At 39.9% G+C, this 27,605-nt stretch overlaps 1 protein-coding gene across 1 annotated transcript; it reads left to right on the top strand.

Moving 5' to 3' along the window:
* The first annotated feature begins 1,411 nt into the window (after positions 1-1,411).
* LOC128544971 (hyaluronidase-4-like) lies at positions 1,412-9,582 on the top strand. The gene is made up of 4 exons (XM_053515287.1): positions 1,412-1,492; positions 3,381-4,366; positions 6,859-6,948; positions 7,871-9,582. Exons 2-4 carry the CDS (start codon positions 3,419-3,421, stop codon positions 8,318-8,320), a joined length of 1,488 nt encoding a protein of 495 aa, XP_053371262.1. The 5' UTR covers positions 1,412-1,492; positions 3,381-3,418; the 3' UTR covers positions 8,321-9,582.
* Positions 9,583-27,605: the final 18,023 nt, after the last annotated feature.

The raw sequence follows: 27,605 nt of genomic DNA, 5'->3' as shown, positions 1-27,605 counted from the left end.
ATACTAAAACATCCCAAATACAGTGTTTCCGAAATGTACTAAAAAGGAAAGGAAATGTAAAAAGTAGATGTATTCATACAGAACTCCATATAAATAAAGTGATATTTAATGGAGTTACAAAGGATATTTTTATTATGTATGTTCTGCAGGTCTTCAAACCTATCTTTTCATGAGCAAGATACATTTTGATGAGCAGTAGAGCAGTGTGGAATCCTGGAAACTCTTTCATATTTAGTTTAATTAGAACAGTGACAGTAATACTGTGATCCTGCTCCTGAGTGAGACATAAAAATGCAATTAAATGTACAAACACATGACAGCTTTCATATGCACAGGCTTTAAACTAAGGAGTCTGATGAAAAAAAAAAAAAAAACTATGAACATATGTTTTTGCGTGCCCCTTTTCTGTGCCTGCCATATGGATTCCTGAAAGTGCAAAACCACTATGATTACGTGTAATTGCACTCAGTCAGTTCTACTACAGACCAAGTAATAAGCGTCAAGATGATTTAAATAAGATTGTTAAATATGATCTATCTATCTATCTATCTATCGATCTATCGATCTATCTACAGTATCTATCTATGAATACAGGCAGGCAGATATAACTTAATATTAGCATCATACCTATAATATCCTTTCATGATTATTCTACCTTTATGCACCAGATAATAATTGTGCATGGTGTTCCTCTCTAGAAGCCTCATAGAAGAGATAAGTGTGACCCCTCACCCTCATCCTAATACACCTGGTACCATATTAAACCACAGTGAAATCGATGAGATATGTACACCCTAAAAAAATAGTAGGATTATATTATTAAGCCTCTATAAACAGCAGTCTTTACCTATAACTAATGTTTAGACATCAGCATGATACTGTAGCACTGTATAGTGCCACCTTTAGAAGTACTGTTTTTCTCACCCTTAATTATATCGACCAAAATACATTTCTGACTAATGTCTAGTCAACTACAACACCAGGCAATGACTAAGAGAGCAAAACAAGACAATGACAGGTCAGAGGAAGAGTGATATGAGGAGCAATTGGGTCTCAATGTAAAAAGTGTTGTCCATGAAAACTTCATGTGCAATGAACAGGAGTGGAGGTAAAGATGTGAGATAGGTGTGGAACCGTTGCGCACACAGAGAGAGAGAGAGAGAGAGAGAGAGAGAGCACCTTCCTAAAAACATATACACATAATCTTACTTAAATAGTCAATGCAATATCTCTCTCTCTCTCTCTCTCTCTCCTCCTCCTCTCTATGTTAATCATAGTGTTGTGGTTCCCTTCCCTTGACTCTCAGTGGTTGTTTTCTCCTCCTTCTCAGGAAACTCTCCCTTTTTCACTCGCCTATTCTCTGCCTTTGTATATAAAAGAGGGGTGTATGAATTGTGCGGCAGAAAGCATGTTCACATGCTGGGGACACGGAAGGGGCAATGTAATGTGTGCACAGGGCAGTGGTGCTGAAACAGACTTGCAGAAACTTTGAGTGAGTACTCTTGCGCGCACACACACACATACACACTGCCTTGTTGTTAAAAAGATAAACTGGAGGTAAAACAGGTAAACCTTCAAGCTTAAGCGTTTCCACATAGCAAGATCACCAGTGATGAGTTAACACTCTACAGTGTTTATATACGTCCAGTTGGACTCAAATGAACTCTGGATGAGTTTAATCAGCATTGGATTTTTTTTCCATGTAGACTACAGTTTTACGTGTGTTACAACATAAAGACAGTTAAAATATTTAAGCTATTATTTTCTTGACTGTATTTTAAGCTATCTTTATACAATATATTGCAGCTGTACTCTTTAAAAGTAGTTATGAACAAAGTATACTGTTGAAGCTGAGCCATAAGATCCCTTGTTACTGTAAGTGCGAGCAAGTCTTTTCATGACCTCAGGTTAACAGTGGAAATTTGATTAGGCTATACGGTGACTTTGATCATTTCACATCTAAGGTTTCAACCACCACATAGATGAAAAATCCTGGGGCAATATTTGACTTATACCAGTGGGAAAAAATTACAGTTACCTTATGTTTATGAGAATGTACACTAACTGAAATTGTACCTAATTATCTATGCACAGAGCCAATATTGTTATTGAAGGATGCTTACACTGCAGCTCTGCTCATGTATTTCATACTAAACCCCTTTTCCTAAAGTGAGCCTTATGTTTGGGTTATTAAAAACCAGCTGCTTTCACTTGTGGAAACCATTCCATATTACTTATTCCATATTCCATAATGGCCCCATATTTCCAAGCTGAATGATGATCTGTAGTGTTTCTATCGGGTCATTGGAACTATGGTCTGTGATGTATGTGGTTTCTCTAAAGACATTGACTGAAATTTTTTTATTAAAAAAAACATTTACATAATTACATCTAGCATAATTCCAACCAGAGACAGATGAGGTTTTTAGAAGGCTCCGAGATAAATGCATCTTTCCAACACCAACTGTGTTGCAATTCTATATACTTTGTTTTGGTATCCTAGAGTTGTTGAATATATAAGAATATTAGGAGCACAAGTTTAGAATCTTGAGAGCTTGTTCCTGAGGATGTGGTTTACTTTTTCCCCCTCATGGCATGGGACAGATGCCATGAAGGGGGAAGTTTCAATGCCTTTAGCTAAACTTTTTCCATCCCACTAAATAACCACCCCGTGATCAGCAGCCTGACTTCATCTGTAGTATTTTGTCCTGAACCCCACATTTAACTATTGATTTAGCTGATGACTGCCATTAATAATATCCGACTACATGTTATTATCACCATGGTTACTACAGGATGATTCCATACATAGGTAAAGGTTGTAAATCGTTTGTTAATGTTCCATTAAACTCACTTTTACCCAATGTATTGACGATGTATTGAAACCACCTTAGTTGCAACATCACCTAAAATAACAAACTTTTGCAACTTATTATAGAATAATCTTTTTTAATTATTATTTTTTCCATTATTTTTATGTGCAGACGTAACACCCCCATTGTAGAAAAGAATCACAACATAAAAAAACATAATAATGGGCCTCGAATATGTGGCAATTCCTTATGAATGCCACCATGTGTTGGGAGAGATCTCACTAAAGCTCCAGTTTTTAGACAGGCTTCTGGCAAGGGCAGCTATGATTATGGGTATGTGGCTGCCATGCTGGTGTGTATTTGTGGTTGGAGGTGCTTATTACTCTGATGGTCAGCTTACCATGTTTTGGTTGCAGACGAAAATCCTCTGCTAAATAATTTAACTGCTAAATAACAGTTAAAGCGACAACAGGCCCCCAAAAAACCCACTCCATTGTTCTTTTGCTTTCTGCTCAAGACCATTTTCATCCCATTAATCTCTAATCCTGTCCCTGTCATTGCTCATAGGATGACTGACAGTTCTCTTTGGTGAGAGAGAAAGCAGGATGCCCGGTGTGCCCTGTGGGGCCTTGCATCAAGCCCTGCCTGTCGCTTGTGTCCTTGTCCTTTCCTTGCCATTACTCTTGCATGCTACGTTCATCCATAAACCTGCCAAGCTGCCCCTGGTGGGCCGCAAGCCATTCTTGGCTGCATGGAATGCACCACTTGACTTGTGTGCCGTCAAATACAACATGAACATCAGTCTGGACCTTTTTCACATTAGTGGCAGTCCACGAGCTGTCCATACAGGTCAAGATGTCACTATTTTCTACCCAAATCGTCTGGGTTACTACCCATTTTACACAGAGCAAGGTGAAGCAGTGAATGGAGGCCTTCCTCAGAACTGCAGTCTAGAAGCTCACCTCAGCAAAGCTAGCAAAGATATTGCACACTTCATTCCCTCAGAAGATTTCCAAGGTCTAGCCGTCATTGACTGGGAGTACTGGAGGCCTCAGTGGACCCGCAACTGGCAGAGAAAGGACATTTATCGACAACGCTCACGTGAACTTGTCTCTCGAGCCTATATCAATGTGACGGATGATCAGATAGAGGAACTAGCGCGTCTACGCTTTGAAAAGAGTGCCATGGAATTTATGCAGGGCACACTGGAGCTTGGCATACGAGCCCGACCAAAAGGCCTTTGGGGCTTCTACCTTTATCCAGACTGCCATAACTACAATGTGCACATACACAATTACAGTGGCTACTGCCCCATGATGGAGAGCACGCGCAATGATGAACTCTTATGGTTGTGGAACAGCAGTACTGCACTCTTTCCTGCAATGGCAATCCGTAAAGACCACATGGACAGCGTTCGCAACCTGCACTTCTGCCAGAATAGGGTACTAGAGTCTCTAAGGCTGGCTTCTATGACTTCACTGCCCTACGAGCTGCCCACTTTTGTGTACACAAGGCTTGGTTACAGGGATGAAGCCATGACATTCCTAACACAGGTAAATACATATACTGCTTCAAGCATACAGTATAAATGGGATCCTGACCCTGATCCTGGAGAATACAATTATTTTTTTCCTGGCTCTAACACAGTCACCTTCATTTAGAAGGAACTGTTAATAAATTAGTTGTTTTATGGGATCAGTTGTGTTAGAGCAAGGAAAACCTAACGTGCTTATGATATGGTATTCCAGGACCAAGGCTGGACCATTTGAAATACATAATACAACACATATTTGTATAATGCATTGTGCATTTAATTAATTAGCAACAATCAATCGACCAAAGAGGATTTATGGATGCAGTGAGAGAGGACATAAAGTTAGTTGGTGTGAGAGAAGAGGATGCAGAGGATAGGGTTAGATGGAGGCAAATGATTCGCTATGGCGACCCCTGAAAGGGAACAGCCGAAAGACAAAAAAGAAGAAAAAGAAGAATCTAAAGTGTAAATCTGATTAATAAATCCAAATAAGGAAAGTAATAATTTAATAGTAATAATAAAATGATTTACAGCCACTATAGAGAAGAATCACTACCCTTTAAAAGAATGACATTTTGTTGCTTTGCAGCCTAAAATGAAGACAGACACAGTTTTTGTTTTATCCAGTTCCTCCGAGTCCTCCGGTTTCTGCCCACAGTTCACAGACATGCAGATTAGGCTAATTGGCATTCCTAAATTGCCCTAAGTGGTAAATGTTGTCTGGAGGTCCTACAGCTGTTGTAATAATGGGAATACAATGATAACTATTGGCCTCCATGGTCTCTAGTTGGACTACAGAACTTCCTAAATGGATGGAGCTGTATTTACTTAATGCAACTTTTAACACCCAAATGGAAGATATAAAACACTGGGTTTGAAAAGGATTACTTCCTTGTTCCAGTTTAGTCTTTTGGAATATGTCTCTCCTTACTTCGCACTTCAAGATTTTGAAGTACATGTATTTGCCCAATTTTCTTTGCAGAATTGCCCAAGTAAAATTTTAATTTGATATCTAGCTGTATATATTTAGTGCCACCTTTAACATTCAAGTAAAAATATAAATCCAACCTGTTGGAAGAAAATAGAAAAAAAAAACAGAATCATTGAGTTGGGCAAGGGTCACACCCCCTTCTAAAAATGACTTAACTTTAATTTAATCAGGTGAAACTAACCACCTTTTTAGTATTTCAGTCCCTGAAGCAAACAATCAACTATGGGTGGCAAGGCACTGCCAATAGATCTCTGGAATAGAGTTGTACACAAGCACAAGTCAAAAGAATAATTAAAGAAATTAATAAATAAATGGGAGCATTGCTAGAAAAAAGGCACCCCTCAAGAAAGGCCAAGAATTACATCTTAAAGATTCAAAGATGGAAAAATATGTTATGGTAAAATTTTATTATTTGGCCACAACACCAAATCAATACAGCTCACCATCCAAAAATGGGGTGTTTCTTTGCACCAGGGACTGATATCTTCCAACATGGCAATGGCCCAAAGCACCAACAGTGGTAAAAGTAGAAAAAAGCAAATGTCCTTGTATGGCCTAGGCAAAGCGCAGATTAAAACCCTATTAAAAATCTGTGGAAGGACTTGAAGACTGCAGTCCACAAATCATTACCATCAAATTTAACTCAACTCAAATCGTTCTGCAAAAAAAAAGAAAAAGAAAAGAATAGAGTGGCCAAATAGTGCAAAGTCTAGATGTGCAAAGTTAGTAGTGGCATATCCCAACAGTCTAACAGCTGTATTTAAAGCAAAGGGTGGTCCAACAACATACTGGTACAAGGGGGTGATCCTTTTCCAACTCACTGATTCTGTTTTTTATATATTTTTTATATATTTTCCTCTAACATGTTGGTGTTATGTCTTTTACTTAATACAGCCAGATAAAACAAAAAACCGTGTCTGTCATTACAGAGTCACATTTTCTCTTTTAACTTTGCACTCTTGTAAGTGACCCTTGATATTTTCCTGTCCGAATTTAAATTAATTTGTGTTTAACCTGTTTTTAATTATTTCCTGATTTACTATGTATGGGTATTCCCAGTGTACCATTGTTAACTGTGTTATTCTATTCCCTAACCTCAGCTATAAACTCTGCCTAGATTTATTGATTAAAGCCATAACACAGCACAGAAGTGGGACTGCATCCATGCATTCATACTGTACTAATTTCCAGATTTACTTGTATTGCATGCATACCAGGAAAGCTAAAACTAAGTGCACCCTCTTGTGGTGAAACATTGAGCATTCCTTAGTTTATTCAAGAATGATGTTCTGCAATTAATATAAAGTTTTTGCAAACACAGGAAAACAATCAGTTATAAATAATGAACAGGTAAATGACAGTGGTAAAATTGTGAATGGTAATATGCTTTAGGAGGTACTTAACTTATTAGAGGAAAGTCTGAAGTATTCTGACCCTTACATTCTGATAGAGCATGGTGGAGCATGTCTACTTTATCATACAGCAAACTTATTGTGATGGCATTTTATTGTGTTTTACAGAAGGATTTAATACACACAATAGGGGAAAGTGCTGCTTTAGGTGCTTCAGGCTTTGTGATCTGGGGCGACCTTAACCTCACTTCTTCTAGAGTAAGTGACTTTAATGGGTGTTCTTTCCAATGTTATTCAATGCCTTTAAGACATCACTAGATTCACTTACAGTGGTAGGGAAAACACAAAAGCACATAATTCCATTTTTTTTTTTCAGCAAAACAAGTAAACATTGTTTAAAACTATTTTTTTCGAACTACTGTATTAAAAACCCCAACATGCTGTTTAAATGTCAATGTTAAATAAATTGTGCCATGTGTACATTTTTTGTCACAGTAACAGTTGTAAAGACTTGTTAGGCATTAATGGACTTAATATAACTCATTTAACAAACCTAGAACTTTCATTAAGAATAACAATTCTAGTGCATAATGAATTTTCATTTTTAAACCTCATGATAACCCCTTAAAAACCATGGGTTCAGTTACAAAGGAAAGAAAGGTTGTAAGCAAAATAAAAACACTCCCAGCTCACAATTTTCAATGCCTGCAATATCATTAAGATATTAGCAGGCATTGAAAGCAGTTACATTGAACTGTTGAAGTGAAGGAAAGATCTGGAAGAAAGTGTCAGATGGAAATGCCTGTGTGCTGGACTGAAATGACTTTCAAATGACTCTACTGTAAGTACCAGTAGAAAAGTTTAGCTGACAAAAGTCAGCCAGAGGCAGGTTGAAAATGAGTGCTCTGAGCTGAAGTAATCTGGTCGTGCCAGTAGCACAGGAAAATAAAATAAGTAGAAAAATTGATTATGGTAAATCTAATCAATTCTGGGAGCAGATGTGATGGATGACTATGACGGTAGTGTACTTGCACAAAACATTTATTACCCTAGAGTCAAAAAATATATATAAATAAAAATTCCATTCTCTTTGTATCCATTATGTGTATTAGACTGTGTATTGGGCCAGTGATCTTAAAAGAAAAGTCTTAATTAACTGGTTTTTAACATGTCATTGCAGCAAAACTGCTCTAGGGTGAAAACATTTTTAAGCTACAGACTGGGCCAGTACATCACCAACGTGACCCGGGCAGCTGAAGTGTGCAGTGAACACCTGTGCCAGTCCAACGGTCGCTGTGTACGGAAAGACCCACGGGCACCACATTTCTTGCATCTGAGCCGTACCAGTTACCGCATTCACTCAAACCGCAATGGCACATTTACTGTCACTGGCTGGCATTCTAAGCATGAACTGCAACAACTGGCAAAAAGGTTCTACTGCCACTGCTACGAAGGGTATGAGGGTGAGCGCTGTGACAGTGTGGCGCCAACACACACAGTAGACACTGAAGACAAAAAAGACGAGGGAAAGAAAGAGCAGAATGAATGTACAGAGAGCTCTGCTGAGTCTTTGAGAAATGCCCATGTCCTGGTGGTGCTGCTCGTTCTGTTTACCTTTGGCTGTATATAAAGCACTGTGGTAAACTATCCACTGGCACATATTGTGACCAAGGTTTGTATAACAGCACTTTTTATTTTGTGCAGTCGTGATATAGGTTAATATGACTTGAAGCAACAGGAAAGTAGTCAATGACTATAGTTTACTTACAGTATATTTACTCATCAGTGTTTATGTCAGTGTTTTTACCCTATATCATCAACCATTTTATGCACATATAATTGTTAAAATATTAGCTTTGTTTGCACAAACTGTTATACTTTATTTACTATAGCAACCCTACAATATTACAGTAAGCAATCTGAGAACTTTTTAAATGGAAATTCTTTATATATAGACAGGTCTATACAAAGTACACAAATCCTAACAAGCCTTTAATTGGATAATTACTGCAGTGATTGATATGCTCCAATTGGCAATAAGTCTTTTTATCCTAACTGATGCAATAAAAAAAATTCACTCAATTAACAACCATATTAGAAGCTGTATCCTGTGGTTGTAGAAAAGATGTTTGTTTCAAAAGGATCAGATTGCTGGTATCCATCAAGCAGTGAAAACAACGAAGGAAATAAAAAAAAATGAAATTGGGTTGAGGACTGTTCAACACATTATTAAAACCTAGAAGAATGGTTAACTTTGTGAAAGAAATGTGCTTGAGGAAAAAATATCATGAATGACCTTAAACTAAAGATAGTGAACGTCGAGCATTTCCACACACACACAGTGCATAGAGAACTGACAGGATTGGGAATAAACAGCTGTTTGGCCAAAAATAAACCACTTGTTAGTGTGACTAATAAAAAAAACTTCAATTTGCTCTGGAGCATAAAGATTGGACTTTATGGTATGGAAAAAGGTCCTGTGGTCTGATTGACCCTGTTCCAGAGTGTGTTAGGGTTCGAAGACAATAAAAGTACTGACTACTTGAATGTACTGTGATGACCAGGTTATCCCATTATTATTATTTTTATTCGTGGAATGAGCATATTTCAGGATGACAATGTAAATGTTCATAAAACTCACCTTGAGCAAGAGTGGTTCTGTGTTTTCTGGGCAGGGTATACACTTTGGCATATCCTAATGAATTTTCTGTTCTTATTTTCATCAACCCATAGCACTTGGAATTATTAGCACATGTTATGGTACAAGACAAACTGAATGTTATGCTAAATAGACAAATATAAACATCTATACATTAAAATATCTTTCGCAGCATTTTACAACATTTTAAAAGAAAAAAATGAATAATGTGTAGCATTGTAATTATATATTTTTTAAATATAGTACTCTAAATATATAAAGTTGTGTTTTATATAAATACACAGTATATTGTATATTGTATATACAGTATACAATATATATATAAATATTACTACCTTACTTTTTCATTTCTAAATCTAACATACAAGTTATATTACTAGCGTTAGTACTAGCCTATAAGTTACAATTTTTACTATACAATGTTGTATGGATTTCATTTTTTTTTTTTTCATTTGAAACAAAGCACAGCATTATCAGAAACAGATGAACTAAAGCATATACCTCATTTTGAGTAATTTTTTCAACTTTTCTGAATGTTCTTTTATACAACACCACCACAAAACTTACTATGTTGAACTTACTAAGAATGTCTGAATTACTTGATTGTATTATTCCATAAATTTTATAATTACATAAAAGTCATTAAACCAAACAATGTATTGTTGATTTTGTCTCTTTTCACATTTAATTAAAAAAATTCTAAGTAGCATAATTATGCTAAAGGTTAATTGAATTTACATAATTATGCTAAAGATGATGGCATAGTGTTATAACCTCGCAGCTCCAGGGTTGTGGGTTTGATTCCCGCCTTGGGTCTGTGTGTGTCTAGATTGCATGTTTACATGATAAAGGTTAACCTATAACACTAAAATAATGTCTTATGCAATTTGGAATAAATAGGTTTTTAAGCTAATTTTGTATGAATCATTTTATACTAACAGTAATGTAAGACAAACAGTACAAGAAGGCAAATTTTTTCTGACCCTGAACATACCGTACTATACCTACAGTAAATGAGTATGTTGACTTTTTGTTATGGGTATTTCTGATGCATATATTAACATTTTCTGAAGCATATATTATAATTTTTTTAATAATAAAAATAATTAAGCAAATTTTAAACACATTTATATATAAAAAAATGCATCTTAAGTACTTTGCATTTGCATTAAAAATATTACGCTGTTATAAAAATGATTTTCTGTTTTTAATCACATTTTAAATTGTATAAGACTACAATGTTTTGAAAGTGTTTTGCTGTGCATTTATTTCTCCTGCTGGTGTTCCTCATGTTAAACAGCTTTTAAAAGCAAGTTACATAATAATTATAAAATTATTATGCCTCATGGCCTGTGACTAAGACTGGGCTGTTTAATAGATAGTACTTTTTTGCTCCAAAATGCCTGTCATGAGATTCACTACACAGATTTAAGACAACCTGTGCTAGACACAGCAAAGCAGCCCCAAAACATCACTGAGTCTTCTCCATGTTTCATACTATGTAGAGTGTTTTTCCTATAAAAACCTAATTTTTGCATCTGTGAACATACAGCTCACTTCTCAAAAAACTCAAGCTTTGTCTTATAAGCCCACAGGACATTGTGACTTATCAATATGCTCACTCACTTAATCACTCACTCACTCACTCATTGTCAATACTGTACCACCTTATCCTGTTAACAGAGTCATGGGGGGCTGGATCCTATCCCAGGAGACTTAGGGATACTCAGGGGATACCCTGGATGGGGTTTCAATCAACTACAGGAGTTGTTACCTACTACAACTTTTCCACACACTATGGGGAATTTAAGAAATGCCAATTAGCCTAATCTGTATGCCTTTGGACTGTTGGAGAAAACTGAAACACCCAGAGGGAACCCACCAAGCATGCAAACTCCATGCACACAGACCCATGGCAGGAATCAAACCCAGACCCTGGAGGTGCAAGGTGACAGTGCTAAACACAAAGCACAATTTTGGCAAATTCCGGGCTGGCTTTTATGATTTGCTTTAATCTGTGGCGTTCAGCTTGGTTGTACTCCATTTAGTCCACTTTTTCTGCTGTCTGTCTTAAACAGTGACAAATGATGTGATCTGACGCTGATGTACCTTGCATTTCATCATAAATCTCTTTAAAAATTATTCTTGGCTTCTTAGTTACCATACATATTATCATCATATTATCTATACACTGTAGACTGGACATGGACACTGCACATTTGCACATACAATGCTCATTTGCACACTTCTGGACATTTTCCATTCATTCCACTTCTTATTTGCATTTAAATCTAAATTTATTTTGTCTTATACAGAAAAGTTTTATATTTCTTGTATATTTTTAATTTTTTTTTATATTTTGGTCTAACTTCTTATAGGTAAACTATTTATTTATTTCTTGCTTCTTTTTATTTTTCTCCTATTTCTTGTCAATTGTTTCTTTAATTTAAGGTCACAGGCGGTCGTGTAAGCATTTCACTACATATCGTACTGTGTATGACTGTGTGACAAATAAAATTTGAATTTGAAATTTGAATCTATTCATTTTGTGGTCAATTTTCTTCTTACAGATACATCCAGGAAGGTTGCCTAAAGTCCCACAAACCCTAAACTTCTTAATACTGTTTTCAGTTTTAAACTGCTTGGAGATGATCTTATAACTCCTGCTTTTAATATATCTGTGGATAATTTTATTTCTGATCTCCCCAGATAAGTCACTGTTTTGCTTTTTCTGGTCCATCTTCAGTGTGGCAAACACACCTTGATACCAAATGCCAGATACCATTTTCTAGGGGTCCCATTATTTTGCCCAGGTTAGTTTTATAAGTCTGTTTAATTGCTTGTTTGTGTAACAATTCACAAGGTCTATGCATATAAGCAATAAGCAAGGTCTGTTGAGCAAGTGCTGTGTTTTCCTGATGCCAAAATTATTTCAATTATTGCAGACTGTGGTGAAATTCCTTTATACTGTACACTGGGTAAGAGAGAAGTACAAAGGTTTATTTTTAAAAAACTTCTTCAGAAGGACCAATCTTAGACAGCTAACATTAGCAGCATGTTGAAATGTGATTTTTTTTCTCTCTCAGCTGTTTAATTTTTTTACACAAAATTCTCTACTTACAATAAACTATGCTCCATACTGTACATGATGTTCCTACATTCAATGAGCAACAATAATCTGTTTGTTTTTGTTCTATTCTTAGCCTTGTCTTCTTTAATCCAGCAGACAGTTTTTGAAGCTTCTATAGTCTATGTGGCACAAGTAATACATAAATTAGAGTTAATACCTACAGTAATTAAAATGTGATTTTGCCATTACAGACACACTACTTCAATATGTTTAGAAAATATAGTAGCTACTTTTAATCATGAAATACATTTTCCTACTGTAGTGTTCAGTATTTATTTTAACTTTTTTTAAAGGCCAAGTTTAAAGAATTATCTTGTCACTATGATCATCCCTGAAAGTGGAACTATTTTCATCTAAAAAACCTTTTCATGAAATAAAGCTGATTCACAATAACATTAATATGTAATAAAAGAAAGTACATATAAAACATGTTTAATGTAGAAAAACAAAAAGAGTTTGATAATTTGAAATTGTTCCTGCGAAGAGCACGGGACAAGCAAAAGGTCTCTCTTTATTTATGATTTATTTTGAAATTTTTTGCTAAACTTTCCAGTCTGTCTGCGGGTGTTACTCATTTTATGATCATAACTGTCGAAACATTTTACATGTTTAAAAAACTTATTTATATAATAATTAATTGATTTTGACACAATTGAAAACCATGCAGTCTTACACAAGGAAGCCATTTTGTAAATAATATGCTTTTAATTAAAATTATCATTGGTGTTACCAGGAAGAGAAGTACCACCAGTTATTAAATGTATATTAAAAACTAGATACAAAAGTTTGTTTAGACAAACTTTAAGTTGGCTTGAGAAAGCCGGAGATCGAAGTTTAAAAGTGTGAAAAGTTTAAAATAGTTTAAGAAGTTAAAAAAGTTAAAACAGTTTAAGTTTAAAAGGTTTAAAAGACAGATAGATAGATAGTGTCAGACAGATAGACAGTTACAGATATATAGATTGATAGATAGATAGATTCATGATTGAGTCTATAGATAGATAGAAATAGTCAGATTACAGATAGACAGAAAGATAGATAGAAAGATAGATAGATAGATAGATAGATAGATAGATAGATAAGTTAGAAATAGTCAGATGATAGATAGATACATAGATAGATAGATAGATTAGTTATAAATAGTCAGATGATAGATAGATACATAGATAGATAGATAGATTAGTTATAAATAGTCAGATGATAGATAGATAGATAGATAGATAGATAGATAGAAAGATAGATAGATAGATAAGTTAAAATAGTCAGATAAGAGATAGATTAGAAAAGTTAGATAAGTTTGAATGAGTTAAAATGTGTTAGAAAGAGTACATGGAAGGGAAGTCTATAGATAGATAGAAATAATCAGATTACAGATAGATAGATAGATAGAAATAGTCAGATGATAGATAGATAGATAGATAGATAGATAGATAGATAGATTAGTAATAAATAGTCAGATGATAGATAGATAGATAGATAGATAGATAGATAGATAGATTAATTAAAATAGTCAGATGATAGATAGATTAGAAAAGTTAGATAAATTTGAATGAGTTAAAATGTGTTAGAAATAGTACATAGAAGGGAAGTCTATAGATAGATAGAAATAATCAGATTACAGATAGATAGATAGATAGATAGATAGATAGATAGATAGATAGATGAGTTTGAATGGGTTACAAATAGTACATAGAAGAGAAGTTTGATTGAGACTAATTGGCATTAGCAAGTCGGTGGTGTGGGGGATGGGTCGTGCATGCGCACGCACACTCTTCTGTGACAGACACAGAGAACCGCAAACTATAATAATTAAGATCTCAAACAAACGCTTCCCAACCGAGAACCGTAGGTCCGATCGCAAAAATTCTTTCACCGTGAGTGGCAAGAACTTCCTGACTACGACATATTGAATCCTCATGCCCGTAGAGTGTATTATATTGACGTGGTGACAGTGTAAAGACACCCTCCGATTCACACTCTGTGAATATGGCAGTTGACAGTGGCACGCGTGGTAAAAAATCAAAATTTTCATCAAACTTAAACTGCTCTCGTAAAGCAACCGTAAAAGTTATCAAAACATGGACCCAATCCGTAAAAGTCCAAAGTCTTGTGACCCGTTTAAACTTTGAATGATGTTTCTACGACGAATTATGGCCGAACGGTAAGCTTTCAAAGTGACCCATGTTTTCACCCTTTTTCGGGCCATTTCCCATTGAAATGAATAGGGGAAAATGGGGTGGTTATTTGGGAATTTCGGGAAAACCGTGTGACGGATCCCTACCAAAAGTCATAGCACACCATTCCCGAAAAAGGCGCACGGTTTGACACCTCACTCATGGCACTCGGGCAAAGTTAGTCTCAATGTTAAGTCTGTGGGGGGTTAATTGCCCCCTGCGAGGGCAATTGATCACTCACCGCTTAGAAAAGTCACAGCACCCCATTCCCGAATAAGGCGCTCGGTTTGACACCTCACTCATGGGACTCGGTCAAAGTTGGTTTTAATGTTAAGTCTGTGGGTGGTTAATTGCCCCCTGCGGGGGCAATTAACCACCCACCCCTTAGAAGAGTCACGGCAACCCATTCCCGAATAGGGCGCACAGTTTGACACCTCACTCATGGGATTCGGTTAATGTTGGTCTCAATGTTATGTCTGTGGGTGGTTAATTGCCCCCTGCGGGGGAAATTAACCACCCACCCCTTCAAACAGTCACAGCACCCCATTCCCGAATAAGGCGCATGGTTTGACACCTTACTCATGGGTTTCGGTCAAAGTTGGTTTTAATGTTAATTCTGTGGGTGGTTAATTGCCCCCTGCGGGGGCAATTAACCACCCACCCCTTAGAAGAGTCACAGCACCCGATCCCCGAATAAGGCGCACGGTTTAACACCTCACTCATGGGACTCGGGCAATGTTGGTCTCAATGTTAAGTCTGTGGGTGGTTAATTGCCCCCTGCGGGGGCAATTAACCACCCACCCCTTAGAAGAGTCACAGCACCCGATCCCCGAATAAGGCGCACGGTTTAACACCTCACTCATGGGACTCGGGCAATGTTGGTCTCAATGTTAAGTCTGTGGGTGGTTAATTGCCCCCTGCGGGGGCAATTAACCACCCACCCCTTAGAAAGGTCACAGCACCCCATTCCCGAATAAGGCGCACGGTTTGACACCTCATTTGTTGGTTTACGATGAACGGTGCGGGACCAGTTATAATTCGCTAAAATCCCCATTATAAGTCAATGGGACGGTTAATTGCCCCCTGCGGGGGCAATTAACCGCCCACCCCTTAGTAAAGTCATATAAAAAATATTCCCGAATATTCTGCACGCTTTGACACCTCACTCATGGGTCTACCATAAATGGTGCGGGACTAGTTCATCGCCAAAATCCCCATTATATGTCAATGGGGCAAATTGGGGACCTCTCTTGCCCCGGGGGTAAAACTTATACCCTTGTGCATGGTATCTTTTGACAAAGGCTGCAAACATCTTCAAATAGGGTTAATTTAACGTTTCTACAAAATTCCCTCTCTGCGCAACAAACCGTCAAAATTCTCTCAATGTTAAGTAAATGGGATTTTTAGGGCGGTTAATTGCCCCTGCGGGGCAATTAGTAAGTCCGATCAGTTAGAAAAGATATAGCACACCCCGTGAGATCAGTCTGAAGGTCTGGGCCGAGTTTGGAGTTAGTGGAGTTAAAGCTCTAGGAGGAGATAGTGTTTACAAATTTAGTCTCAGAATAATAATAATAATAACTAGATACAAAAGTTTGTTTAGACAAACTTTAAGTTGGCTTGAGAAAGCCGGAGATAAAAGTTTAAAAGTGTTAAAAAGTTTAAAATAGTTTAAGAAGTTAAAAAAGTTAAAACAGTTTAAGTTTAAAAGGTTTAAAAGACAGATAGATAGATAGATAGATAGATAGATAGATAGATAGTGTCAGACAGATAGACAGTTACAGATATATAGATTGATAGATAGATAGATTCATGATTGAGTCTATAGATAGATAGAAATAGTCAGATTACAGATAGATAGATAGATAGATAGATAGATTAGTTATAAATAGTCAGATGATAGATAGATAGATAGATAGATAGATAGATTAGTTATAAATAGTCAGATGATAGATAGATAGATAGATAGATAGATAGATAGATAGATTAGTTATAAATAGTCAGATGATAGATAGATAGATAGATAGATAGATAGATAGATAGATAGTGTCAGACAGATAGACAGTTACAGATATATAGATTGATAGATAGATAGATTTATGATTGAGTCTATAGATAGATAGAAATAGTCAGATTACAGATAGACAGATAGATAGATAGATAGATAGATAGATAGATAGATTAGATAAAATAGTCAGATGATAGATAGATTAGAAAAGTTAGATAAGTTTGAATGAGTTAAAATGTGTTAGAAATAGTACATAGAAGGGTAGTCTATAGATAGATAGAAATAATCAGATTACAGATAGATAGATAGATAGATAGATAGATAGATGTTTGAATGAGTTTGAATGGGTTAGAAATAGTACATAGAAGGGAAGTCTATAGATAGATAGAAATAATCAGATTATAGATAGATAGATAGATAGATAGATAGATGAGTTTGAATGGGTTAGAAATAGTACATAGAAGAGAAGTTTGATTGAGTCTAATTGGCATTAGCAAGTCGGTGGTGTGGGGGATGGGTCATGCATGCGCACGCACACTCTTCTGTGACAGACACAGAGAACCGCAAACTGTAATAATTAAGCTCTCAAACAAACGCTTCCCAACCGAGAACCGTAGGTCCGATCGCAAAAATTCTTTCACCGTGAGTGGCAGGAACTTCCTGACTACGACATATTGAATCCTCATGCCCGTAGAGTGTATTATATTGACGTGGTGACAGTGTAAAGACACCCTCCGATTCACACTCTGTGAATATGGCAGCTGACAGTGGCACGCGTGGTGAAAAATCAAAATTTTCATCAAACTTAAACTGCTCTCGTGAAGCAACCGTGAAAGTCATCAAAACATGGACCCAATCCGTAAAAGTCCAAAGCCTTGTGACCCGTTTAAACTTTGAATGATGTTTCTACGACAAATTATGGCCGAACGGTAAGCTTTCAAAATGACCCATGTTTTCACCCTTTTTCGGGCCATTTCCCATTGAAATGAATAGGGGAAAATAGGGTGGTTATTTGGGAATTTCGGGAAAACCGTGCGACGGATCCCTACCAAAAGTCATAGCACACCATTCCCGAAAAAGGCGCACGGTTTGACACCTCACTCATGGCACTCGGGCAAAGTTAGTCTCAATGTTAAGTCTGTGGGGGGTTAATTGCCCCCTGCGAGGGCAATTGATCACCCACCCCTTAGAAAAGTCACAGCACCCCATTCCCGATCAAGGCGCACGGTTTGACACCTCACTCATGGGACTCGGTCAAAGTTGGTTTTAATGTTAAGTCTGTGGGTGGTTAATTGCCCCCGGGGGCAATTAACCACCCACCCCTTAAAAGAGTCACAGCACCCGATCCCCGAATAAGGCGCACAGTTTGACACCTCACTCATGGGACTCGGGCAATGTTGGTCTCAATGTTAAGTCTGTGGGTGGTTAATTGCCCCCTGCGGGGGCAATTAACCACCCACCCCTTAGAAGAGTCACGGCACCACTTTCCCGAATAAGGTGCACGGTTTGACACCTCACTCATGGGACTCGGGCAATGTTGGTCTCAATGTTAAGTCTGTGGGTGGTTAATTGCCCCCTGCGGGGGCAATTAACCACCCACCCCTTAGAAGAGTCACGGCACCCGATCCCCGAATAAGGCGCACGGTTTGACACCTCACTCATGGGACTCGGGCAATGTTGGTCTCAATGTTAAGTCTGTGGGTGGTTAATTGCCCCCTGCGGGGGCAATTAACCACCCACCCCTTAGAAGAGTCACAGCACCCGATCCCCGAATAAGGCGCACGGTTTAACACCTCACTCATGGGACTCGGGCAATGTTGGTCTCAATGTTAAGTCTGTGGGTGGTTAATTGCCCCCTGCGGGGGCAATTAACCACCCACCCCTTAGAAGAGTCACGGCACCCCATTCCCGAATAAGGCGCACGGTTTGACACCTCATTTGTTGGTTTACGATGAACGGTGCGGGACCAGTTATAATTCGCTAAAATCCCCATTATAAGTCAATGGGACGGTTAATTGCCCCCTGCGGGGGCAATTAACCGCCCACCCCTTAGGAAAGTCATAGAAAAATTATTTCCGAATATTCTGCACGCTTTGACACCTCACTCATGGGTCTACGATAAATGGTGCGGGACTAGTTCATCGCCAAAATCCCCATTATATGTCAATGGGGCAAATTGGGGACCTCTCTTGCCCCGGGGGTAAAACTTATACCCTTGTGCATGGTATCTTTTGACAAAGGCTGCAAACATCTTCAAATAGGGTTAATTTAACGTTTCTACAAAATTCCCTCTCTGCGCAACAAACCGTCAAAATTCTCTCAATGTTAAGTAAATGGGATTTTTGGGGCGCTTAATTGCCCCTGCGGGGCAATTAGTAAGTCCGATCAGTTAAAAAAGATATAGCACACCCCGTGGGATCAGTCTGAAGGTCTGGGCCGAGTTTGGAGTTAGTGGAGTTAAAGCTCTAGGAGGAGAAGCGTTTGAAAAATTTAGTCTCAGAATAATAATAATAACTAGAGAGGTACATTTCCTGAAGAAAATGTGAGTGGTGCTTGCCGTGGCGAAACTCTGGCCCTCCATATCTCCACGACAATGGGATCTTGATAGCAACATGCTAATATAGCTAGCATCAAGCTAGCACCATGCTAATCAGCTAAACATCGTGCTAATTACACTAGCATGATGCTAGGAACATTCTATACATGTTATTAGCGAAAAGTTAGCATAATGCTAGCGACATGCTAATAGCATTAGCATCATGCTAGCGATGTGCTGATGAAATTAGCATAACGCTAGCAAGATGCTAATTTTGTTAGCATCATGCTAGCAAAATGCTAATCGCGTTAGCATCATGCTAACAGCATGCTAATGAGGGTGCTAGGGGGCGTGGCTTATGAGCATGATGATATATGCAAAAGTGTGTCTCTACGACAGTCGGTTCCACAGTTAAATCAATGTTAAGTGTGTGTGTGGTTAATTGCCCCCTGCGGGGGCAATTAACCAACCACCCCTTAGAAAAGTCACAGCACCCCGTTCCCGAAGATGGGCCGCACGGTTTGACACCTCACTCATGGGACTCAGTCAAAGTTGGTCTCAATGTTAAGTCTGTGGGTGGTTAATTGCCCCCTGCGGGGGCAATTAACCACCCACCCCTTCGAAGAGTCAAAGCAGCCTACTCCCGAATAAGCCGCACGGTTTGACACCTCATTCATGGGTCTACGACAAACGGTGCAAGACTCAGTCAAAGTTGTTCTCAGTGTTAAGTCTGTGGGCGGTTAATTGCCCCCTGCGGGGGCAATTAACCACCCACCCCTCAGAAAAGTCACAGCACCCTGTTCCCGAAAATGGGCCGCACAGTTTGACACCTCACTCATGGTACTCGGTCAAAGTTGGTCTCAATGTTAAGTCTGTGGGTGGTTAATTGCCCCCTGCGGGGGCAATTAACCACCCACCCCTTCAAACAGTCAGAGCACCCCTTCTCCCGAATAAGCCGCACGGTTTGACACCTCATTCATGGGTCTACGACGAACGGTGCGGGACTCAGTCAAATTTGTTGTCAGGGTTAAGTCTGTGGGTGGTTAATTGCCCCCTGCGGGGGCAATTAACCACCCACCCCTTCAAACAATCAAAGCACCCTACTCCCGAATAAGCCGCACGGGTTGACACCTCATTCATGGGTCTACGACGAACGGTGCGGCACTAGTAATTTTTTAAAATTCCCATTATAAGTCAATGGGCAAAGTTGGCAAAATCCCCATTCAAATTCTATGGGGCAACTTTGGGGACCCCTCTTGCCCCGGGGGTCGAACTTATCCCCCTGTGCCGGGTATCTTCTGACACAGGCTGCAAACCTCTTCAAATGTGGTAAATTTGACGTCTCTACAAAATTCACTCTCTGCGCTACAATCCGTCAAAGTTGGCCTCAATGTTAAGTCTATGGGACTTTTCGGGGCGGTTAATTGCCCCCTGCGGGGGCAATTAACCACCCACCCCTTAGAAAAGTCATAGCACCCCATTCCCGTATAGGCCGCACGATTTGACACCTCATTCATGGGTCTACGACAAACGGTGCGGGACTAGTTACGCGCCGAACTTTCATACGGAAGAAGAAGAATAAGATAAAGAACTAGAGAGGTACATTTCCTGAAGAAAATGTGAGTGGTGCTTGCCGTGGCGAAACTCTGGCCCTCCATATCTCCACGACAATGGGATCTTGATAGCAACATGCTAATATAGCTAGCATCAAGCTAGCACCATGCTAATCAGCTAAACATCGTGCTAATTACACTAGCATGATGCTAGGAACATTCTATACATGTTATTAGCGAAAAGTTAGCATAATGCTAGCGACATGCTAATAGCATTAGCATCATGCTAGCGATGTGCTGATGAAATTAGCATAACGCTAGCAAGATGCTAATTTTGTTAGCATCATGCTAGCAAAATGCTAATCGCGTTAGCATCATGCTAACAGCATGCTAATGAGGGTGCTAGGGGGCGTGGCTTATGAGCATGATGATATATGCAAAAGTGTGTCTCTACGACAGTCGGTTCCACAGTTAAATCAATGTTAAGTGTGTGTGTGGTTAATTGCCCCCTGCGGGGGCAATTAACCAACCACCCCTTAGAAAAGTCACAGCACCCCGTTCCCGAAGATGGGCCGCACGGTTTGACACCTCACTCATGGGACTCAGTCAAAGTTGGTCTCAATGTTAAGTCTGTGGGTGGTTAATTGCCCCCTGCGGGGGCAATTAACCACCCACCCCTTCGAAGAGTCAAAGCAGCCTACTCCCGAATAAGCCGCACGGTTTGACACCTCATTCATGGGTCTACGACAAACGGTGCAAGACTCAGTCAAAGTTGTTCTCAGTGTTAAGTCTGTGGGCGGTTAATTGCCCCCTGCGGGGGCAATTAACCACCCACCCCTCAGAAAAGTCACAGCACCCTGTTCCCGAAAATGGGCCGCACAGTTTGACACCTCACTCATGGTACTCGGTCAAAGTTGGTCTCAATGTTAAGTCTGTGGGTGGTTAATTGCGCCCTGCGGGGGCAATTAACCACCCACCCCTTCAAACAGTCAGAGCACCCCTTCTCCCGAATAAGCCGCACGGTTTGACACCTCATTCATGGGTCTACGACGAACGGTGCGGGACTCAGTCAAATTTGTTGTCAGGGTTAAGTCTGTGGGTGGTTAATTGCCCCCTGCGGGGGCAATTAACCACCCACCCCTTCAAACAATCAAAGCACCCTACTCCCGAATAAGCCGCACGGGTTGACACCTCATTCATGGGTCTACGACGAACGGTGCGGCACTAGTAATTTTTTAAAATTCCCATTATAAGTCAATGGGCAAAGTTGGCAAAATCCCCATTCAAATTCTATGGGGCAACTTTGGGGACCCCTCTTGCCCCGGGGGTCGAACTTATCCCCCTGTGCCGGGTATCTTCTGACACAGGCTGCAAACCTCTTCAAATGTGGTAAATTTGACGTCTCTACAAAATTCACTCTCTGCGCTACAATCCGTCAAAGTTGGCCTCAATGTTAAGTCTATGGGACTTTTCGGGGCGGTTAATTGCCCCCTGCGGGGGCAATTAACCACCCACCCCTTAGAAAAGTCATAGCACCCCATTCCCGTATAGGCCGCACGATTTGACACCTCATTCATGGGTCTACGACAAACGGTGCGGGACTAGTTACGCGCCGAACTTTCATACGGAAGAAGAAGAATAAGATAAAGAACTAGAGAGGTACATTTCCTGAAGAAAATGTGAGTGGTGCTTGCCGTGGCGAAACTCTGGCCCTCCATATCTCTACGACAATGGGATCTTGATAGCAACATCCTAATATAGCTAGCATCAAGATAGCACCATGCTAATCAGCTAAACATCATGCTAATTACACTAGCATGATGCTAGGAACATTCTATACATGTTATTAGCGAAAAGTTAGCATAATGCTAGCGACATGCTAATAGCGTTAGCATCATGCTAACGATGTGCTGATGAAATTAGCATAACGCTAGCAAGATGCTAATTTTGTTAGCATCATGCTAGCAAAATGCTAATCGGGTTAGCATCATGCTAACAGCATGCTAATGAGGGTGCTAGGGGGCGTGGCTTATGAGCATGATGATAAATGCAAAAGAGTGTCTCTACGACAGTCGGTTCCACAGTTAAATCAATTTTAAGTCTGTGGGTGGTTAATTGCCCCCTGCGGGGGCAATTAACCACCCACCCCTTAGAAAAGTGACAGCACCCTGTTCCCGAAGATGGGCCGCACGGTTTGACACCTCACTCATGGGACTCATTCAAAGTTGGTCTCAATGTTAAGTCTGTGGGTGGTTAATTGCCCCCTGCGGGGGCAATTAACCACCCACCCCTTCGCACAGTCAAAGCAGCCTACTCCCGAATAAGCCGCACGGTTTGACACCTCATTCATGGGTCTACGACGAACGGTGCAGGACTCAGTCAAAGTTGTTCTCAGTGTTAAGTCTGTGGGCGGTTAATTGCCCCCTGCGGGGGCAATTAACCACCCACCCCTCAGAAAAGTCACAGCACCCTGTTCCCGAAAATGGGCCGCACAGTTTGACACCTCACTCATGGTACTCGGTCAAAGTTGGTCTCAATGTTAAGTCTGTGGGTGGTTAATTGCCCCCTGCGGGGGCAATTAACCACCCACCCCTCCAAACAGTCAAAGCACCCTACTCCCGAATAAGCCGCACGGGTAGACACCTCATTCATGGGTCTACGACGAACGGTGCGGCACTAGTAATTTTTTTAAATTCCCATTATAAGTCAATGGGCAAAGTCGCCAAAATCCTCATTCAAATTCTATGGGGCAACTTTGGGGACCTCTCTTGCCCCGGGGGTCGAACTTATCCCCCTGTGCGGGGTATCTTCTGACACAGGCTGCAAACCTCTTCAAATCTGGTAAGTTTGATGTCTTTACAAAATTCACTCTCTGCGCTATAATCCGTCAAAGTTGGTCTCAATGTTAAGTCAATGGGATTTTTCGGGCGGTTAATTGCCCCCTGCGGGGGCAATTAACCGCCCACCCCTTATAAAAGTCATAGCACCCCATTCCCGTATAGGCCGCACGATTTGACACCTCACCCATGGGTCTACGACAAACGGTGCGGGACTAGTTACGCGCCAAACTTTCATACGGAAGAAGAAGAATAAGAAGAAAAAAAATAATAAGCCTGCAAGATAACAATAGTGATGCTTTGCAAGCACCACTAATAATAAGTTTGCAAGAGAATAGTAGTGATGCTTTGCAAGCACCACTAATAATAAGTTTGCAAGAGAATAGTAGTGATGCTTTGCAAGCACCACTAACTAGATACAAAAGTTTGTTTAGACAAACTTTAAGTTGGCTTGAGAAAGCCGGAGATAAAAGTTTAAAAGTGTGAAAAGTTTAAAATAGTTTAAGAAGTTAAAAAAGTTAAAACAGTTTAAGTTTAAAAGGTTAAAAAGACAGATAGATAGATAGATAGATAGTGTCAGATAGATAGACAGTTACAGATATATAGATTGATAGATAGATTCATGATTGAGTCTATAGATAGATAAAAATAGTCAGATTACAGATAGATAGATAGATAGATAGATAGATAGATAGATAGATAGATAAAAATAGTCAGATGATAGATAGATAGATAGATAAATAGATAGATAGATAGATAGATTAGTTAGAAATAGTCAGATGATAGATAGTTACATAGATAGATAGATTAGTTATAAATAGTCAGATGATAGATAGATAGATAGATAGATAGATAGATAGATAGATAGATTAGTTAAAATAGTCAGATGATAGATAGATTAGAAAAGTTAGATAAGTTTGAATGAGTTAAAATTTGTTAGAAATAGTACATAGAAGGGAAGTCTATAGATAGATAGAAATAATCAGATTACAGATAGATAGATAGATAGATAGATAGATAGATAGATAGATAGATTAGTTATAAATAGTCAGATGATAGATAGATAGATAGATAGATAGATAGATAGATTAGTTAGAAATAGTCAGATGATAGATAGATTAGAAAAGTTAGATAAGTTTGAATGAGTTAAAATTTGTTAGAAATAGTACATAGAAGGGAAGTCTATAGATAGATAGAAATAATCAGATTACAGATAGATAGATAGATAGATAGATAGATGAGTTTGAATGAGTTTGAATGGGTTAGAAATAGTACATAGAAGAGAAGTTTGATTAAGTCTAATTGGCATTAGCAAGTCGGTGGTGTGGGGGATGGGTCATGCATGCGCACGCACACTCTTCTGTGACAGACACAGAGAACCGCAAACTGTAATAATTAAGCTCTCAAACAAACGCTTCCCAACCGAGAACCGTAGGTTTGATCGCAAAAAATCTTTCACCGTGAGTGGCAGGAACTTCCTGACTACGACATATTGAATCCTCATGCCCGTAGAGTGTATTATATTGACGTGGTGACAGTGTAAAGACACCCTCCGATTCACACTCTGTGAATATGGCAGTTGACAGTGGCACGCATGGTGGAAAATCAAAATTTTCATCAAACTTAAGCTGCTCTCGTGAAGCAACCGTGAAAGTTATCAAAACATGGACCCAATCCGTAAAAGTCCAAAGTCTTGTGACCCGTTTAAACTTTGAATGATGTTCCTACGACAAATTATGGCCGAACGGTAAGCTTTCAAAGTGACCTATGTTTTCACCCTTTTTCGGGCCATTTCCCATTGAAATGAATAGGGGAAAATAGGGTGGTTATTTGGGAATTTCGGGAAAACCGTGCGACGGATCCCTACCAAAAGTCATAGCACACCATTCCCGAAAAAGGCGCACGGTTTGACACCTCACTCATGGCACTCGGGCAAAGTTAGTCTCAATGTTAAGTCTGTGGGTGGTTAATTGCCCCCTGCGAGGGCAATTGACCACCCACCCCTTAGAAAAGTCACAGCACCCCATTCCCGAATAAGGCGCACGGTTTGACACCTCACTCATGAGACTCGGTCAAAGTTGGTCTCAATGATAAGTCTGTGGGTGGTTAATTGCCCCCGGGGCAATTAACCACCCACCCCTTAGAAGAGTCACAGCACCCGATCCCCGAATAAGGCGCACGATTTAACACCTCACTCATGGCACTCGGGCAAAGTTAGTCTCAATCTTAAGTCTGTGGGGGGTTAATTGCCCCCTGCGGGGGCAATTAACCACCCACCCCTTAGAAGAGTCACGGCATCCCTTTCACGAATAAGGCGCACGGTTTGACACCTCACTCATGGGACTCGGTCAAAGTTGTTCTCAGTGTTAAGTCTGTGGGTGGTTAATTGCCCCCTGCGGGGGCAATTAACCACCCACCCCTTAGAAGAGTCACGGCACTCCTTTCCCGAATAAGGCGCACGGTTTGACACCTCACTCATGGGACTCGGGCAAAGTTGGTCTCAATGTTAAGTCTGTGGGTGGTTAATTGCCCCCTGCGGGGGCAATTAACCACCCACCCCTTAGAAAGGTCACAGCACCCCATTCCCGAATAAGGCGCACGGTTTGACACCTCATTTGTTGGTTTACGATGAACGGTGCGGGACCAGTTATAATTCGCTAAAATCCCCATTATAAGTCAATGGGACGGTTAATTGCCCCCTGCGGGGGCAATTAACCGCCCACCCCTTAGAAGAGTCATAAAAAAATTCTTCCCGAATATTCTGCACGCTTTGACACCTCACTCATGGGTCTACGATAAATGGTGCGAGACTAGTTCATCGCCAAAATCCCCATTATATGTCAATGGGGCAAATTGGGGACCTCTCTTGCCCCGGGGGTAAAACTTATACCCTTGTGCATGGTATCTTTTGACAAAGGCTGCAAACATCTTCAAATAGGGTTAATTTAACGTTTCTACAAAATTCCCTCTCTGCGCAACAAACCGTCAAAATTCGTCTCAATGTTAAGTCAATGGGATTTTTGGGCCGGTTAATTGCCCCTGCGGGGCAATTAGTAAGTCCGATCAGTTAAAAAAGATATAGCACACCCCGCGAGATCAGTCTGAAGGTCTGGGCCGAGTTTGGAGTTAGTGGAGTTAAAGCTCTAGGAGGAGAAGCGTTTGATAATTTTAGTCTCGGAATAATAATAATAACTAGAGAGGTACATTTCCTGAAGAAAATGTGAGTGGTGCTTGCCGTGGCGAAACTCTGGCCCTCCATATCTCTACGACAATGGGATATTGATAGCAATATGCTAATATAGCTAGCATCAAGCTAGCACCATGCTAATCAGCTAAACATCGTGCTAATTACACTAGCATGATGCTAGGAACATTCTATACATGTTATTAGCGAAAAGTTAGCATAATGCTAGCGACATGCTAATAGCGTTAGCATCATGCTAGCGATGTGCTGATGAAATTAGCATAACGCTAGCGAGATGCTAATTTTGTTAGCATCATGCTAGCAAAATGCTAATCGCGTTAGCATCATGCTAACAGCATGCTAATGAGGGTGCTAAGGGGCGTGGCTTATGAGCATGATGATACATGCAAAAGAGTGTCTCTACGACAGTCGGTTCCACAGTTAAATCAATGTTAAGTCTGTGGGTGGTAAATTGCCCCCTGCGGGGGCAATTCACCACCCACCCCTTAAAAAGGTCACAGCACCCCGTTCCCGAAGATGGGCCGCACGGGTTGACACCTCACTCATGGGACTCAGTCAAATTTGGTCTCAATGTTAAGTCTGTGGGTGGTTAATTGCCCCCGCAGGGGGCAATTAACCACCCACCCCTTCAAACAGTCAGAGCACCCTACTCCCGAATAAGCCGCACGGTTTGACACCTCATTCATGGGTCTATGACGAACGGTGCAGGACTCAGTCAAAGTTGTTGTCAGTGTTAAGTCTGTGGGTGGTTAATTGCCCCCTGCGGGGGCAATTAACCACCCACCCCTCAGAAAAGTCACAGCACCCTGTTCCCGAAAA

This window comes from Clarias gariepinus, chromosome 2 (genome assembly GCF_024256425.1).
Source record: "Clarias gariepinus isolate MV-2021 ecotype Netherlands chromosome 2, CGAR_prim_01v2, whole genome shotgun sequence".
In the NCBI taxonomy this organism is placed as follows: Eukaryota; Metazoa; Chordata; class Actinopteri; order Siluriformes; family Clariidae; genus Clarias; species Clarias gariepinus.
This window is presented reverse-complemented; position numbering and strand designations above follow the sequence as displayed.

Excerpts from the sequence above, each read along its gene's own strand:
- LOC128544971 (XM_053515287.1), top strand. The coding sequence starts at position 3,419 with ATGCCCGGTGTGCCCTGTGGGGCCTTGCATCAAGCCCTGCCTGTCGCT. Across the intron at positions 4,367-6,858 it reads CCATGACATTCCTAACACAG|AAGGATTTAATACACACAAT; the intron begins GTAAATACATAT and ends TGTGTTTTACAG. Across the intron at positions 6,949-7,870 it reads TTAACCTCACTTCTTCTAGA|CAAAACTGCTCTAGGGTGAA; the intron begins GTAAGTGACTTT and ends ATGTCATTGCAG.